At 45.1% G+C, this 15118-nt stretch overlaps 6 protein-coding genes across 6 annotated transcripts, besides 10 other annotated features; 2 read left to right on the top strand and 4 right to left on the bottom strand.

The window, feature by feature from the left end:
• Nucleotides 1-1438: 1438 nt before the first annotated feature.
• Nucleotides 1439-2675, top strand: PVX_084780 (hypothetical protein, conserved; the record flags this gene model as incomplete). Its single annotated transcript, XM_001616573.1, has 1 exon — nucleotides 1439-2675. Exon 1 carries the CDS (start codon nucleotides 1641-1643, stop codon nucleotides 2673-2675), a length of 1035 nt encoding a protein of 344 aa, XP_001616623.1. The 5' UTR covers nucleotides 1439-1640.
• A 170-nt stretch (nucleotides 2676-2845) lies between these two features.
• PVX_084785 (cytochrome c oxidase assembly protein, putative) lies at nucleotides 2846-4132 on the bottom strand (the record flags this gene model as incomplete). Its single annotated transcript, XM_001616574.1, has 1 exon — nucleotides 2846-4132. The coding sequence occupies one exon, from the start codon at nucleotides 4130-4132 to the stop codon at nucleotides 2846-2848; it is 1287 nt and encodes a 428-aa protein (XP_001616624.1).
• A 1419-nt stretch (nucleotides 4133-5551) lies between these two features.
• PVX_084790 (hypothetical protein, conserved) lies at nucleotides 5552-7459 on the bottom strand (the record flags this gene model as incomplete). The annotated part of the gene is made up of 4 exons (XM_001616575.1): nucleotides 6599-7459; nucleotides 6219-6348; nucleotides 5837-6069; nucleotides 5552-5671 (listed from the first exon to the last, which is right to left on the bottom strand). Exons 1-4 carry the CDS (start codon nucleotides 7124-7126, stop codon nucleotides 5552-5554), a joined length of 1011 nt encoding a protein of 336 aa, XP_001616625.1. The 5' UTR covers nucleotides 7127-7459.
• A 254-nt stretch (nucleotides 7460-7713) lies between these two features.
• On the bottom strand, nucleotides 7714-9614 carry PVX_084795 (mitochondrial glycoprotein domain containing protein). Its single transcript, XM_001616576.1, has 2 exons — nucleotides 9475-9614; nucleotides 7714-9350 (listed from the first exon to the last, which is right to left on the bottom strand). Exon 2 carries the CDS (start codon nucleotides 8743-8745, stop codon nucleotides 7981-7983), a length of 765 nt encoding a protein of 254 aa, XP_001616626.1. The 5' UTR covers nucleotides 8746-9350; nucleotides 9475-9614; the 3' UTR covers nucleotides 7714-7980.
• Nucleotides 9615-9970: 356 nt separating this feature from the next.
• Nucleotides 9971-9999: a microsatellite.
• Nucleotides 10000-10817: 818 nt separating this feature from the next.
• Nucleotides 10818-10840: a microsatellite.
• A 336-nt stretch (nucleotides 10841-11176) lies between these two features.
• Nucleotides 11177-11665, top strand: PVX_084800 (mitochondrial import inner membrane translocase subunit Tim17, putative; the record flags this gene model as incomplete). The annotated part of the gene is made up of 1 exon (XM_001616577.1): nucleotides 11177-11665. The coding sequence occupies one exon, from the start codon at nucleotides 11177-11179 to the stop codon at nucleotides 11663-11665; it is 489 nt and encodes a 162-aa protein (XP_001616627.1).
• A 150-nt stretch (nucleotides 11666-11815) lies between these two features.
• Nucleotides 11816-11836: a microsatellite.
• A 406-nt stretch (nucleotides 11837-12242) lies between these two features.
• Nucleotides 12243-12269: a microsatellite.
• A 47-nt stretch (nucleotides 12270-12316) lies between these two features.
• Nucleotides 12317-12342: a microsatellite.
• Nucleotides 12343-12655: 313 nt separating this feature from the next.
• Nucleotides 12656-12678: a microsatellite.
• A 296-nt stretch (nucleotides 12679-12974) lies between these two features.
• Nucleotides 12975-13032: a microsatellite.
• Nucleotides 13033-13117: 85 nt separating this feature from the next.
• PVX_084805 (methionine aminopeptidase, type II, putative) lies at nucleotides 13118-14882 on the bottom strand (the record flags this gene model as incomplete). The annotated part of the gene is made up of 1 exon (XM_001616578.1): nucleotides 13118-14882. One exon carries the CDS (start codon nucleotides 14880-14882, stop codon nucleotides 13215-13217), a length of 1668 nt encoding a protein of 555 aa, XP_001616628.1. The 3' UTR covers nucleotides 13118-13214.
• Nucleotides 13555-13578: a microsatellite.
• Nucleotides 13745-13775: a microsatellite.
• Nucleotides 14883-15026: 144 nt separating the features above from the next.
• Nucleotides 15027-15050: a microsatellite.
• Nucleotides 15051-15118: the final 68 nt, after the last annotated feature.

Genomic DNA, 15118 nt, shown 5'->3' on the forward strand with positions numbered 1-15118 from the left:
TAAAACGCGACCTACAAATTTGTAACTTGGTTCTTTGTGCTATGTGGGAGGAAAGGGGGTGTGCCTTCCCTAAGCAGATATATCCGCATATCCGCGCGTCTACACCTCTACACGTCCACGTTTGCTTGCATTTGTGTATACGCCTGCGCAGCGGCGTTGAATTTTTTGATCACCGTCGCCTTCTGTGCGGCGTTTTGAGCGTTTTTTTTCTTGGGGTACCCATGTTGATTGTCATTTTCAGGGGGAGGACGCCCTTCCCCCATTTTGACATTTCCATTTTACCGCCTCCCTATGACTGAACAGGCACACGCCGCAAATCAGTACGAAGTCTTTTTTTTTTTTTTTTTTTGCATTGGTCCCATTTCGTTTCCGCTGGTCAAATTTGCGCCGGGCAGGCAGTGCAGTCCCCCCGCTCCTCCGCTTACATAAGTGTGCAAGCGTGTCACATGGATGTTCCACCTGTTCCCTTACGTTTAGAACAAACATGTCTACCTTTCATGGCACATAAAAAGGAAAAAAAAAATTTTAGGATAGCCAATTGACAACGCGCGCGGGGAATCAGCTGATAGTGCCGTGCAGGCTAATGCAAGAATGAATTTCTGTGTGCGGTTCCTCAAAAGGGGTTAACCCTGGGAGGACGCCTCACGCGGAAACACATATACACATGTAACTCTTTTGTATATATATGTACACGGGTTGTGCTTAGGACGGGGAGGAGGGAAGTCTTGCCTTCCTTCAAGACGCACTGTGCGTTAGAAGTGACAAAATTGGCCGCGCGAATTCGGCTCCACAAAGGAACATGCTAACACGCAAGAAACGCCGCAAAATTGTTTACCCCTTTTTGAAGAATGCACTTCTTTTTTCTTCCCCTTTTTTGCTGCCTCCATCGGGGGGGATTACCCATAAAGGGGGGCACAGAAATAAACCCTACCCCTAGGCATACACATGTGTGGGAGGTCCTGTCACTTGAAATGGTCCTACATCGGTGAGGTGAACGTGGTGGACCATTTCCGTTTCATTCGCCTCGCAGGGAGAAGCGGGATGAGGAAATCACTCCACTTGGCGTTTGTCTTCGCACTGGTTAGGTGCTCCAGTCAGCCTTCTTACTTTTGCGTTTATGCATCCCCCCATGTTCCCTTTTTTTTTTGGAACGTAGGGAGACATGCCATTGGGGGGGGAGGCCCAATTGGCCACTTCGCGATTTGCCTCACTTGCGTTTTTTTGGGGTTTGACGCGGCTACTTGCGTTTTTTTCGGCCGCTTTCTTTTTTTGCGGTTTGACGCGGCTGAGTGCATTTTTTTTCGGCCGCTTTCTTTTTTTGCGGCTTATTTGCACCGCGTGCACGTGCGCGAGACGCCCCATTGGGGGGGAAAGGCTCCCCCCATTTTTTGCGCCTCGGCAGAATGGTACCCCCACCGGCGGAAAAAGGAATTCGCGCGGAGTTGCGCAGGTCGTTATGTGAGGCAAGCTTGACATGGGAGGTCCCCCGTTTGTAGGCGCTTCGGAGGGAGCCCAAAAAAGGGAGAAGTATCAAGCGAGTTTCGTCCCTTTGAAGTTAGCCTTTTGTAGTTACCCCTGTGGAGTTAGCCCCCCCCGCAAACCGCTTTCCCCCCTGCTAGCCGCTTTCCGCTCCCCGCACAATGGAGGAGGGGAAGAACGCGTTCCTGTTCCACCTATTCTCCTGCGCGGGGGGGGAGCGCAAAGCCGAGGTGACAAATTACAGGTTCGTCAAACTGCCGAGCATAAGTGAGCCCCACAAATGTGTGCTGTACCACTACAGCGAAAAGAGCAACCAGCTGTACCTGCTCGAACGGAACTACTATAACCCAAAAATTGAGTCCTTAAAAGATGAAAATGAAAAAATAAACAAAAGCTGTGTATCCCTTTTTATAAATAACTACGCTGTGCAAAATGATTGCAGCTTTTTCTGCTACCCCATTGATGCAATTTTTCTCTTCATAAGTATCATTTATAAAAATTGCGGAAGCAACACGTATACCACGCTGGGGGATTACCTAGACAGTGTTTTAAAAGATAGAGAGAAGAGGGAACAAAACGAAATAAGCAAAAATGTCCTCTTCATTTTTAACAAAAATGTGAGTAACATCAAGGAGAGATTAAAAAACACCTGCGACGAGTGCTACGAAATGGGCAAGTATTATTTCAAACCGAATTTGAAGAAGGTCCAAAATTTTTACAACCTTAAATGTGTTAAGTTATTTAATTATATTATTGAAAATAAAATCGTCTTCTCCGATTATGCCCACACTGTAAAGGAAGAAATTTTGAAGAAAAACCAAGTGGATATGAACCTCCATGAGAGTAGCACGTCCAGAGTGAAAAATGCAAAATTAAAACAAATTGATGTGTATGGAGAATATAAAAAGCTGGTCGACTCATTCGTCATACAGTTTAATAAAAAGTACTACAGATTTTGTGGGTCCAATTTGAGGACTTTCGTTTGGCTAATTGTGAAGGGCTTCATGAGCTCGCATTTGAGTGAAAGACTCACCCCCCCAGACATTCGGGAAAGATTAAGCAAAATGAAAGAGGACGACAAGAAGAAGAAGCTGCAACAGAGTGATACCTTCGCCAAGGGGAAGAAGCACCCCCTGCAGCAGCCCAGGAATCAGATGATGATCGACTCCTTCTTTAAGAAGAAAAAGACCAAGTGAAGTGGTAAAGTGGCGAGAGGCCTTAAAGATGCCCCAAAAGGGGCAGTCAGCAGGGGGAAAAAGCACACACAAAAAAAAACCGCTGCTACAAATAAGTCCATGCTGCTACACACAAATCCATGCTGCTACAAACAAATCCATGCTGCTACCCCCCGCTGCCCCCCCCGCTGCTAAACGCGGAACACCCGCTTGGCCAAGTGCAGCAGGGTGGACCAAATGCAGAAGCCCCCGAACTGGTGCACCAGGGCCAGGTGGACGGGCACGTGGTGCACGAGGGTGCTAATACCCGTGAGCATTTGCACAGTTGTGATGAAGGGCAACACGAAGAAGAGTCGTTTGGTTTTCTTGCTCAGTGTCATTTTCTGCGAGTAGTAGTATAAGAGGAAGCTATTCAAGACAACCAAGTAGCTAAGCACCCGATGATTAAACTGCACCAGCGCTGTGTTCTCAAACAGCTGCTCATACTTCCTCTTCTTGCCAAAATAAAAATTTTTTACATCGTCCGGAATGAATTTGTCTAGCATTTTTGGCCACGTGTTGTAGGCATACCCTGCATCATTCCCAGCCACAAAACCTCCATACATAATGTTAGAAAAAACGAGAAGGGAAAAGCAAAGTAGGGCTAGCTTACTCCCCCTTGTAACGTTCCTCCGCTCATACGTTTGGTGTATTAACTGACTTCGCAGGAATTCTGGCCACTCGGCTATTTGACTCTTGGCAAACTGCTTCCTCATCTTGGCCACCTCAATCAGCGTAAGTGCGTTGAGAAAAAGGTAGCTGTACGTTAGGGTGGCGCAGAAGAGGTGGAAGACTAACCTGTAGGGAGAAACCCTGGGGGTTTTATTTTCCGTCTGCGGAATTTCAAACCCACTTTTGACCATCCACCAACCGACAAATCCTTGAAATGTTCCTAAGCCCCAAAGGACACTCAACTTTTTGATCATATTTTTTTTTAAATAATTTTTATATAAAAAAAAACTAGCACCTCCCACAAAAAATAATCCTATAAAACGACCAAATGTTCTGTGCAACCATTCATTAAAAAAAATTTTCTTATAATCCTCCATGGACAGGTTATAATGCACTTTTTTATATTCCGGTGTTAATTTATACTTGTCAAATTCTCGCACCCATTCTTCTTCATTCTTGGGGTATTTTATGCCCTGAAATTTCCAGTGCGTTATTGACAAGCCACTTTCGGTCAAGCGGGTGTAACCTCCTATGCTTATCATGCCTAGTATTAACAGGCTGCACGTGTTCAGCCACATTCCCACTTTAAATTCTTGTCCCTCCTTCACATAATTCATGTACCTATCCGCCTTCTTAATTACGAACGATTCTTCTGCTTTACTCAGTTTGGTGAATGTGCTGAAGGGCCTCCCACGCTGCAGCGTTGTGTTTGCGGCTACCCTGTTAGCGGCTGCCCTGTTAGCGGCTACTCTCTTCGCGGCTGCCATTTCGAGCCAGTTCCGTACGTGGGCATAGTGCCCTAAGGAGACAACTCTGTGTAGGCACATCTTAACGTGCCGCTGGGCGGTGCAAAGTGTGCGCTGTGCCTTCCGATTTTCGCTCTCCCTGTGCCTAACTGGGAATATGCGCACATACAAAAAGAGGAGACACAGGGGAGGCAAAGAGGAGGGGAGTGTACCGCGCGACGCAGCTACATCTAGTCATGTCAAAAATTGGAAGAGGAACCTTTCAGGTAGAGGGGGCACCTCAGGGCACTCTTCCCAGTATGAAAACGGCAGATGGCAAAAACGGGTTAAACCCTCCACTCTTCAATAACTCATTTCCACACATAAAAGGGTTAGATCATTCTCGCAGGAGCTATTCCCTCCCCCCTTATTAGGGTCATATTTATCACTTTGCAAAGGGGAGAAAATTACGCAGTCATCCATGTGGGCCTTTTATTTTTCCATCGCCCCCTTTTCTGCACAGATGTATGATAAGCTTTGTTCATTCCATTCGGAGGATATTTTGGAAAAAGAAAAATGCCCCTCGTTCGTTTCTACTTATCTCCCCTTTTTTTTTGGTTCACAAAGGAGTACTCACACGTGGCCCCTACACGCTGCAAAGGTGATGGGTGCGCCCAACGCAGCAGGGCCTTTTTCGCCCCATATAGGTACAACGGCGTAAACTCCTTGTGGATTAAAAAATGGGTGCTTCTTCGCTGTGCACAGGCAAAGTGTAGCGAAACGATCTGCGCGGCAAAATAAAAATTGGTATGCGTTACACATGCGCGGATAACGAGGATGTGCTTTGTTCTTTTGGAAGGGATGGATGCGGCGAGAACGTAGTGGATACCTTCTCAAAATGAAGCCAAAAGGAGCTCGACTTGTCCACACATTTTGCTTTTTTTTCTCATGCGAGTTTTATTAATAAAAGGTGAAGCGGTGAGGTGGTAGATTCCCTAGCAGTGGTGGTTTTCCCCCCAGGTGTGGCGCCAAACAGGCCACGCATTGCCACAAAAGCCCCTAACATGGGGGGGCACATAATGATGGATAAAGTTAGCACAAACCTACACATCAACGGTAAGCCGTTCAGCAAGCGTGTGTAGTGCACTGGGGGGGGGGGAGCACCTTAACGACGCGAAGCAGAAGCAATTGCGCTAAATCAAATAATGTGCAGCCCTTTTTAAGAGTGGTTTGAACCACCGTGGGGGAAAAAGTGCGCAGCCAAATAGGAGCACCCACAAAAAAGGGTAAAAAAAGGGATAAAAAAAAGGATTCCACAAAACAATTGAGACGGGGTGGAAGCGAAGATGAAAGTGGCCAAGTTGAGAAGTAGGACCAATACGTGCTGGACAATACACTTAACAAAATGACATGCATAAACATTGTGAGAAAGCAAAGCAGAAGGTATTAACCCCATTTGAGTCAGCAGCAAGCGGTGCAGTTTTCCTCACTTGCAATTTTGAGATCAGTGGGGGCATACCATTTGGACCCCTCCAATGTGTACCTACTGTTTAACGATTTAACATTAACAGTTTTTTTAGCCTGTAAAGAAGGAAAGAAAAAGAGTCGGATGAATTGCACAAAATTGCGCAGAATTGCGCAGAATTGGAGTCGCCCCCCAATGTGGTAATTTTTCCCACGCCATTTGTTCCGCGCAAAACGGGATGTGTGTCCATTTGGGGGGACCCCCATTTCGCGGCACATTACCAAATTGTGGTGGCCAGGTATGTAGCTCCTGTGATGTTCACCCCCACACGATTCTTCATTCTCCAAGTGGTTCTCCAAGTAATTCCTCGAAAAAACCTTTTCCTCCTCTGAGTCGTTTTTCATTATGTAGTCTCTCAAATGGTCCATGTGTGCAGGAAAAGCGACAAACTCGTTGGAAGTCCCTTTCTGTGCATTTAAGGGGGTCTCCTTCCGTTGCAAGGAAGCAATTTTATCTGCGAAAAAAAAGGGGAAATAGTTTGGGTTAAATTTTAAAAGGTATAAAAAGTGGGACATACTAGTGGAAGGGGGAAAAAAAGAAACAGCGTGTCTGCACTAATATTTTGGAAGGGAGAGCAAAATGGAAAGGCATAATCTGTTCCACCTTTGAAGACATTCCTAGTGTGATTTAACGCCCTGTCTTTGTAGTTCAATCGAAGGTTGAACATCGCGTTCGTCTTCAAGTAGGATCGATTTAGCTTGAGCAGGTCCAGGGGGTAGCAGTTGTATGTGCCCTGAAATGGAACAGAAAGAAATATTTTTCTTACTACGCACACTGTGCAGGGATCGCTGCCGGGGCTACATAGAATGTGCAACGATTCGCATGTCAACTGTTATGGTGCCTTTCCAGGCAGAGGCGATTATCCTATTTTTTTTTAAATCGCATTCCTGCATGGGCATTTTTGCAGAAGCAACATAATTTAGTGCGAACGTGCACACGCTCCTCTACATCGTGGATGCTTAACAAGGCACTCATTTACGTACATTTTCCAGCAAGACGTACACGTAATTTTCCCCTATAAATTTTAAAAACTTGCCCTTGCCTTCAGGAGCTACAATTTCACACATGTCATCCAGCACATCGGAAATGGGGTCATTCGACTGTACTACTCCCTCCTGCACTTCCTCTTTGCTGCCGCGTGATATGTAACTGCTTGGCTGTTTATCTCTTTGCACACTTTCCAGTGAGCTTTTACTCTTATAGAAGCATTTGGATTGCACTATGCTGCGACTGCTTCGATTGCTTCCATCGCTTCCATTGCTTACATCGCTTCCTCTTTCGATTGACCCCTTTAAATCGTGCGAAGAGCTCGTCGCGCTTGATATTTTGGACTGCGAAGAAGCCGCGTAGTCGTAGATCGCGCCAAATTTGTTCTCGTTTCTGGCGGGGTGCCTGTTGAAAACTATCCCCCGGTCCTCATCGCAGTATTTCATCACTGCCTCCGCCATATCGTTCTTGTTGCACAGTTTTAAATAATTCACAAGGGTGTCCCTTTTGCTTACGTTTTCCATGTTTGGAGCGTGGATTGGGCAAGCTGTGTGCTTTGTGCGGACGAGAAAAAGCGTCTATTTTGCATGGAAGGGAAAAATCGCCTATTTTGCATGGAAGAGAAAAATTGCCTATTTTGCATGGAAGAGAAAAACTGCCTACTTTGCGTGGAAGAGAAAAATTGCCTATTTTGCGCAAAGGAAAAGTTGCACTTTTTACACCTTTAAATGTTACTGCCGCGCACACACGCGGTAAAACAAAAACGTTGTGAAAAAAAAAAAAAACGCACACACAGCTGCAAAGTGAAGGAACTCGCCATTTGGTTAAATAAATAGCCAATTTTTACCTTTCACATGAAAAAAAAAAAAAAACTTTGCAAAAAAAAACACACAAAATGGCTAGATTTTTTCCGTTTACCTGACCTGTTCATGCAAAAGTGAACTTTTTCTTTTACGCCTTTTTGCTCCGCGTTACCTTTTTAAACCACATGATGTTGCAAAAATGGAACTCGCTTTGCGTGCTTCTTCCCCCCTCGCAGAGGAAGAAGTTCAGTTGCACGCTTCCTTGCTAGGCGATGTAACAGAGGGTAAAAAAAAAAGAAAAAAACTGGGATAATAATTTAAATTAATAATTCTTTAAAAATGAGATGTTTGTTATAGTTAATTTAAAGAATACAGTTACATTTCGCTAGGAAAATAAACTGCTATAGGGGGGGGTTCTTAAATTGTGCTACTTAACGATTTATATAATGCATAACATACGCGTTGCATACCATGTAGGGAAAACGAGATGTCAGTCCGCACACATATATATAAAAATGGTTAACATTTGTGCACACAATTTAATGTTCAAAAGGATGTAGGGTGGGGGAAAAAAATTAAGATTCGATAAAATTCGAAATGTTCTGTAACCATGACATGTATTCTCTTTGCTCTTTGTCAATGCTACAGGAATCGATAAAATCACACAACTCGGAGTCTACTCCCAAGTTCGCCAACCATTCATCGAGCGAAGTTTGTAGGGAGTCATCCAGGTCTTCAAATTCGGGTCCATTATAAGCTGACACGGAATTTTTTCCTTCTTCATTTTTATAATACTTAACATTTCCAATCATATATCTGAATTTCTCATCATTCTGTAAGGTGGTGCAATAAAAGGTAATGCCTCCTTGTTTGTTTGGCTTTTCAACGGTAACAGAAAAGTCAGTCATTTCTGCTTGCGCTTCATTTTCTCCTTCTGCTTGAAATGGAGACACAAGTTGAAAATCGATAATAATTTTCATTCCATCCACATTTTTGGTTAACACCATGTTGACATCTCCTTCTTGTTCCTCAAATTTCCACCCCGACGTTTGCAAAAACTTCTTAATATTATCTGGTGCCTCATAATTCGACTTCTCATGTTGCACCTCTGCTTTCACAACTTCGGACAGTTTCTGCGCTTCACTTGAAGCAAATCTTTTTGCTCCAATAGTAGAGCCGGAATGGGTTGCTTGGTACCTTTGCCCACATTTCCCAAGGTCGGTTATGTTGGAAATCTTTCTCTTATTCAGGTTGGTTAGCTCGTGCACAGAGCAGTTCAGGTGCTTCCCCAAGACTTTGCCTTTACACAAATTTGCAGCGTTTCTCCTCAGGAAATTCATTTTTTCAAAAGTGGCGTTTAAAGTGAAAGGTGTGGATATAACACAGTGTGGTGTACCTTACTAAGTGTAAAAAGGCTGCTTATTTGAGTAACTCGACCCTCTATGCAAAGAAGAGCTGCGTTTAAATGCTCACTTGGGGGAGGCACGTGTGAAAAATTGCCGCTAGGTTCATTCACTAACGGTGATGCGGCAAAGGCTCTACAATTGCGTGTTATCTTTATTTTGGAATGTTTTTTTTTTTTTTGTTTCAAAAACAGATGGGATAAACGCTGTTTAACCTTAAAACTATGGCGTGGTAACCGTGTGGTTAGTTTTCTCAGCTGGTTCGCACGCGAGGAAAAAATGTTGCCGAGGGGTCGAATTTGCGCAAAGTGATAAATGTTAATCTATGACATCATGCTTTCGTAAAATTTTCACATTTTCGCGATTTTAAAAAAAATAAAATGAGGGGATGTACGAATACCAGTAAATGTACATTTATTTATGTACGTATTGGGGCATATCTTACATATGTGCTTGTGCGTTGCGGCACATTCCCACTCACTTTTTCCCGCATACGCCAGTCTCGCCCCACATAATGCGCATCTCAGCCACGTACACTCAACCTGCACCAAAAAAAAAAAAAAAAAAACACACGACGGGTTAAGTGATGATTATGCAGAAAAGCGGTTACGTGAAAATTTCGTTTCCTTCCAACTGACCACCACGTATGATGGTGTGAAATTGTACTGCTTCGTTTTCTCCTCAAATGGGGACCCCAGTAGAAGCATAAAGTCTGCGTGTCAAAAAGGCCTACACGTACGTGAACATCAGGTGGATGGATAAGCTGTACCTTCGAGCGAATGTGGGTATGTTGCGATTTGTAGGGCACTGTTACGAGTGCCCCCCCAAAAAAAGTGTTAAAAATGGGTGCATACGTACGGTGATGAAGCACAGCCTTTGCACATGGGCAGTACATTTCTTCGCCAACTTGTATGGATCGGCAAGTGTGGCGCCTAAAAAAGGAGGATTACGTACGTGGTACATGATAGGCACCTACGTGGCACACGCTTGGTACTCACGTGCATATGTGCTTGCGCGCGCCGCTTAACCCCGCTTAACCCCGCCGTGGTACGCAACGCATACGGTCATATAGATCCCGACTTCATAACAAATGAAGGGGCAATAAAAATAAACAAACTCGCTTTACGCAAAGAGGATAAAGAAAAAAAAAAAAGAAAAAACTCCCATTTTTTTTTTTTTTATGCCGATTTTGCATACTGTAGTTAAAATTAAAACCCTTTTTAAGCGAATTAAAAATTTTGTTTTTAACTGATGCGATAGAGGAGTTTTTGAAACCTTTGCAAGTTAACAGTTGAGTGAAATGAATGCATATCTGCGTGGGAATACTTAAAGTGGGCCCCACTGAGCAGGCGACAAAGTTACGTAGCCAAGTTGGCGTGTTAAATGCGCCACGAGATGGTACGATTATTTGTTTGAAGAACACGGTGACGACTCAGGCGTGCTGCACTGTGCCATTTGTGCGAGTTGCTCTATTTTGTACAGCGCCCCACTGCTCGCATATCGTGCCCAATAACAGCAGTTGATTTAGTGGCATCGAAAAAATTCCGCTTCTAAGGAGGGGGCCTCTGCAGCGTATGCACACCGCGCGGAGCGCACACATGGGTGGATATTCATATGCCTCCATATGTGCATACGCCTATGTGTATATGCCTACATAGGTGCAGAACACACCCATGTGTATACACCTATGTGTGTATGCTCTTGCCAACGCCCGGGGGTGCCTGCGCAGAGGAGACTGTGAATCGCGCCCCGTGCTGAGGACCATGCGCCATATTTACAGAGTAGATAATACCACGCAGAGGTGCATCTCCACCCGAAAAAGGTGCACGGAATGACACTTTTGTGAAACTACACCAAAGTGGCACACCCAGAAGTGAGCAGTTTTTAAAAAAAAAGGCGATTTGATTTTATGGCTAAAGTTCCTACAAACGACCTCGCCCCGTTTTTTTTTTTTTTTTTTTCAACCTTTGTAAATTTCGTTGCAAGAGCGTCCTTCGCTGTACCAACTGTGCAAAACATTTCCGGTTAAAGTTTTAATGTATAACTCCCCACGTAGAAGGAACAAACTTTTGAAGAGGCAAAATTGCTGCCCAAGCGAAGAAAAGTACTCAACTGTTGGATAATATTACAACATATAAAATTACACACACGGATACGCTCTTTTGTAGGCATGTAAATAAGTGCGTACCTTTTGCACACATCGCGGAAGTCCTTTTTCTTTCATTTTTTTTTTTTTTTTCCCACCTTTTGGGGAGTGAGCATTCGATCAGCATCGAAACATTGTACAAATTATAGGGCAATTTCCCCGCGCAGAAAAAAGGGGCATATTTTTTTTTTTTTTCCCCTTTTGGGTGATATGTTTTAAAAAATGTTACAAGAAAGAGACTTAGCGAGGGAGCCATGCCCCGACAGAATCATAGAAGATATGGGTGGCGCGTTTGGCATGGGTTGCATAGGAGGGTACATCTGGCATTTTTTAAAGGGCGCAAGAAATAGCCCCAAGGGGGATGTGTTAAGTGGCGCTTTGTACAGCGGCCGTATGAGAGCCCCCATTCTGGGAGGTAACTTTGCCGTGTGGGGAGGCACATTCAGTTGCTTCGATTGTACATTTCAGTATATACGGAAAAAGGAAGACCACTGGAATGCCATAGGTAGTGGGTTTTTCACTGGTGGTGTTTTAGCCATGAGGGGTGGCTGGAGATCTGCTTCGAGAAATGCCATCGTCGGTGGAGTGTTGCTAGCCATTATAGAAATTGTTTCGCTTGTATTAACCCGCAAGACAACACCGACCCCTAGACAGCAATTTCAGCAGCAGATGGAGTTGGAAAAGAAGATGGCGTCCAAAAATAGCAAATAATATAATAGCCGCGTATCTTTACGTGATTGTGAGATGTTATGATATTTGTTCTGTGCGTATGGATGCGTCATTTCATATGTACAGCCTAATTTTTTCCCCCTCCCCACCGTAAACCAGCATGTGTGTGTATGCCCTTATCAATTTTAATTAACAACTTGCGCACGGGTGGTAGCTACGTGCGTACGTACATGCATGTGCCGCATTTCAAGGGTGGAGCTTTTTTCTCTGCCTTTTTCTATGCCTTTCTCTCTGCTTTTTTTTTTTTTTTTTTTTTAATTCTGTGCCTTCTCCTACCTCATTGTTGTGGTGCATATGCCTCCACGAGAGAGTTGCTCCACGTGTGTATGTGTGTATGTGTGCGTGCATGAGTGCATGCCCCGGGTTGTTTCCCCCCCCGCTCGGCTGCTTCCCGCGCGTTGCCATTTTCCCAAAGCTGCGTGTTTCGAAATTCGCCATTTTTGTTTTATTTTTAAGTGGAATTAATAACTATTCGTAATGGCGCGTTGGTACGTGTGCATGGCGTTTAGGCGGCCCAGTTGCCGTTGTGTAGCGGTTGCGTAGCGGTTATGTAGCCGTTGTGTAGCCGCTCTGCAGCCGTTACTCTATCACCGCGCGACCATTTATGATGCCCGCTGTGCGCATTATTGCCCCCTACTTATTTATTTACCTACCTACTTGCGTTTTTTTTTTTTTTTTTTCTTTTTTTTTGTGTCATCTGTAACGCACGAATTTTTTAATATCGAAGCCTTCCAGCAAATGGGAGAATAAAAATGTGTTAAAAGGGTTTGGTTCTCCATTTTGGGTTACCACTTTGGGTTACCACTTTGGGTTACCATTTTGGGCTACCATTTGAAGTTACCATTTTGAGTAAGCCCTTTCTGCGGCCCCCAATGGGACCGCCGCACTCCGCTCAGTACGTTGCGCAAATATAAGCCTTAATGCTAAACGAATAAGTTATTAAAAAGTGAACTAAATATGTTGGTGGAGAGTTGCTTCGAATAGGGTTGCTACATTTGACGTGGCTGTGTATAATCCCCCGCAAAGCTTCCAACGTGTGGTGGTGTTACAAGTCGTTTTGGACCATCCTTACGAAGAGAAAAACGAGCACGCGCACTCGAGCACGCTATGCGGGTGCGGTTCCCCAGGGATGAATTAAAAAAAAAGGGGGAGCCGCTTTTTCCTTTTTCTATCCTAGTGGACGCGGAAATAATTTACAAAATTGGGGCTATTTTACACTGCGTAGCGTTTGCTCACACAGAGTGGGGGCGCCTACCTGGTAGGATAATACGTAACGAGGTGACCCCCCCACTTGTGAACAACACAAGAGGACAGTTTGACGAAGGGAACATTTCGTCGCAGCACGCCGGTTCATCCTGCGAAGGTGTACTTAAAATGTGCAGCTTCTTGGGGGGGATTTTTTCCCCACCAAGTGGATCGCCCCAGGTGTGCCAAGTACACGTAGGGAAAGAATGCCACAGGGTGGTGCCTGCTATAATGTCAACGCTGCTGCGCGGTTGATTTGCTGCTGATTTGCGATTGCTTCGCACGGTCAGAAGTCTGGGCCCCGGGACAAAACCTCCTTGCACGTGGGGCGCAGCAAAATGGTGTGCTCCATTTGGGAGGTAAAGGAGTTCCTCACGTCGCACAGGGGGGGGTAGGGCTCCACGATGTTCAAATCTACCAGCGTCTTTAAAGCCATAAAATGTCTCTTCTGTCCCAAGTCATCCAGCCATCTATGGCAAAACGGAAGGGTATCAAAATTGTCGTTAATAACCTTTAACAGCGTCTTTGCGGAATTTAATCTGATGGGCACAAATTGCTTCTCCGGATTTCTCATATAATGGGAGCATTCATTATCGTGCGTAACGTAGCCCTTCCCAGTAGAGGCAAACGTTTCGATAGCAAATAGCTCCCCCTCTTCCATTATTTCATTTTTTTCCTTCTGCTTAACAATGGGAACACATTTGCCCCCATGAATGATGTACTTATTGATGGAGTGTCCTCTGAGATTTGAAATGGCTTTAATGGGGTAGGTCTTTTGGTTTAGCTCTAGTTCATACGATTCTATAGCCTCTTGGATGGCTTCCCCAATGTCACACATCCTGGCGTCAATTCCTGCCTCTCGAATGCCTGTGTTGGTTCCATCTTGAGTGGCCTTAATGAGGTTATCATATTTTTCGTTGAAAGCGATGGTAAAAGCGCAGTCGATTATGTACCCATTGACATGTACCCCGAAATCTAATTTGCATACATCATCATATTTTAACACCGTTTCGTCCCCATAATTTGGAGTGTAATGAGCTGCACAATTGTTTAATGAACACCCTGTTGGGAATCCCCAGCCGCAATTTAGCTTATGAGATAAAATTAACTCTTTCGTTTTTTTTTCTGTCTCTTTTACTATATCAATCATTTTTCTTCCCGGCTGGACATACGTCTGTATGTATTTCCTCACTTGCCTATGACACTCTGCAGCTTTTCTTAAATCTTCATAGTACGCGGAGCTTAATTTTTCTGCCTCTTTCTTTTCTTGCAGGGTCTTTCCACTAAGGACATGTTTATAGTTTTGGATTTCTCCGACGGGGTAGTTCTTCCCTTGGTATACCATTTCGATTGGCACCGTTGCTGGGCTGGTTTGTATGCTCCTTTCTACTTGGGGCCAATTGTTCAGCAATCTTATGTGGCTATTATTTTGCTCCTCCATTAGGTGTTCCTTCAGGGTGATGCTCTTCTTTATCTTTTCTATTTCAAATTCGTCAAAATCTATTTTGTGTTCCTCCTCCGCCTTCTCCACCGCCGTAGCTTCGCCTTCTGCTGCGTTGTGGCCGTTTGGGGCGGCTCCCCCCTGGTTTACTTCGCTTTTGAATTCGCTCAGGATGAGGTCCAGCTTGTCCACCTTCTTCTTGCTCTTCTTCGCGGGCGCTTTGTTGGGTTTGTTGGCGGCCTTGTTGGGGGTCTTGTTGGGGGCCGCTTTGTTGGTAGTTTCCTTGTTAGTGGCCGCTTCGTTGGCAGCCACTTTGTTGTTGGCAGCTTCCGCGCTCACCGCCTGCACATCGGCGCACTCCCTCTTTTCGCTCTTCTGCTGGGCGGTCGTCTTACTCCCTGGGGTGGGCGCCCCAACTCCTTTGGCGCCCTTGCCCTTTTCATTGCTCTGCGTGGGTTTCTTCTTCGCGCCGGTGGTGCTGCCCTTCGCCCCCCCCCTGTTGCCCCTGTTCATCTTGCCTGAAGCGCTCCTTCGAGAGTACTCCTCTTGGGGGAAGCATACACTTGCGCCCGTTTGCTTAGCACGCGGGGGAAGCGGGACGTCTCTCTGTTTACGATTCTGCCCGTTAGAGAGCGGCCACTTCGGTTCTTCCGTTAGTGAGCGGCCACTTCGGTTCTTCCGTTAGTGAGCGGCCACTTCGGTTCTTCCGTTAGTGAGCGGCCACTTCGGTTCTTCCGTTAGTGAGCGGC

The sequence above is a fragment of the Plasmodium vivax genome, chromosome 13 (assembly GCF_000002415.2).
Source record: "Plasmodium vivax chromosome 13, whole genome shotgun sequence".
In the NCBI taxonomy this organism is placed as follows: Eukaryota; Apicomplexa; class Aconoidasida; order Haemosporida; family Plasmodiidae; genus Plasmodium; species Plasmodium vivax.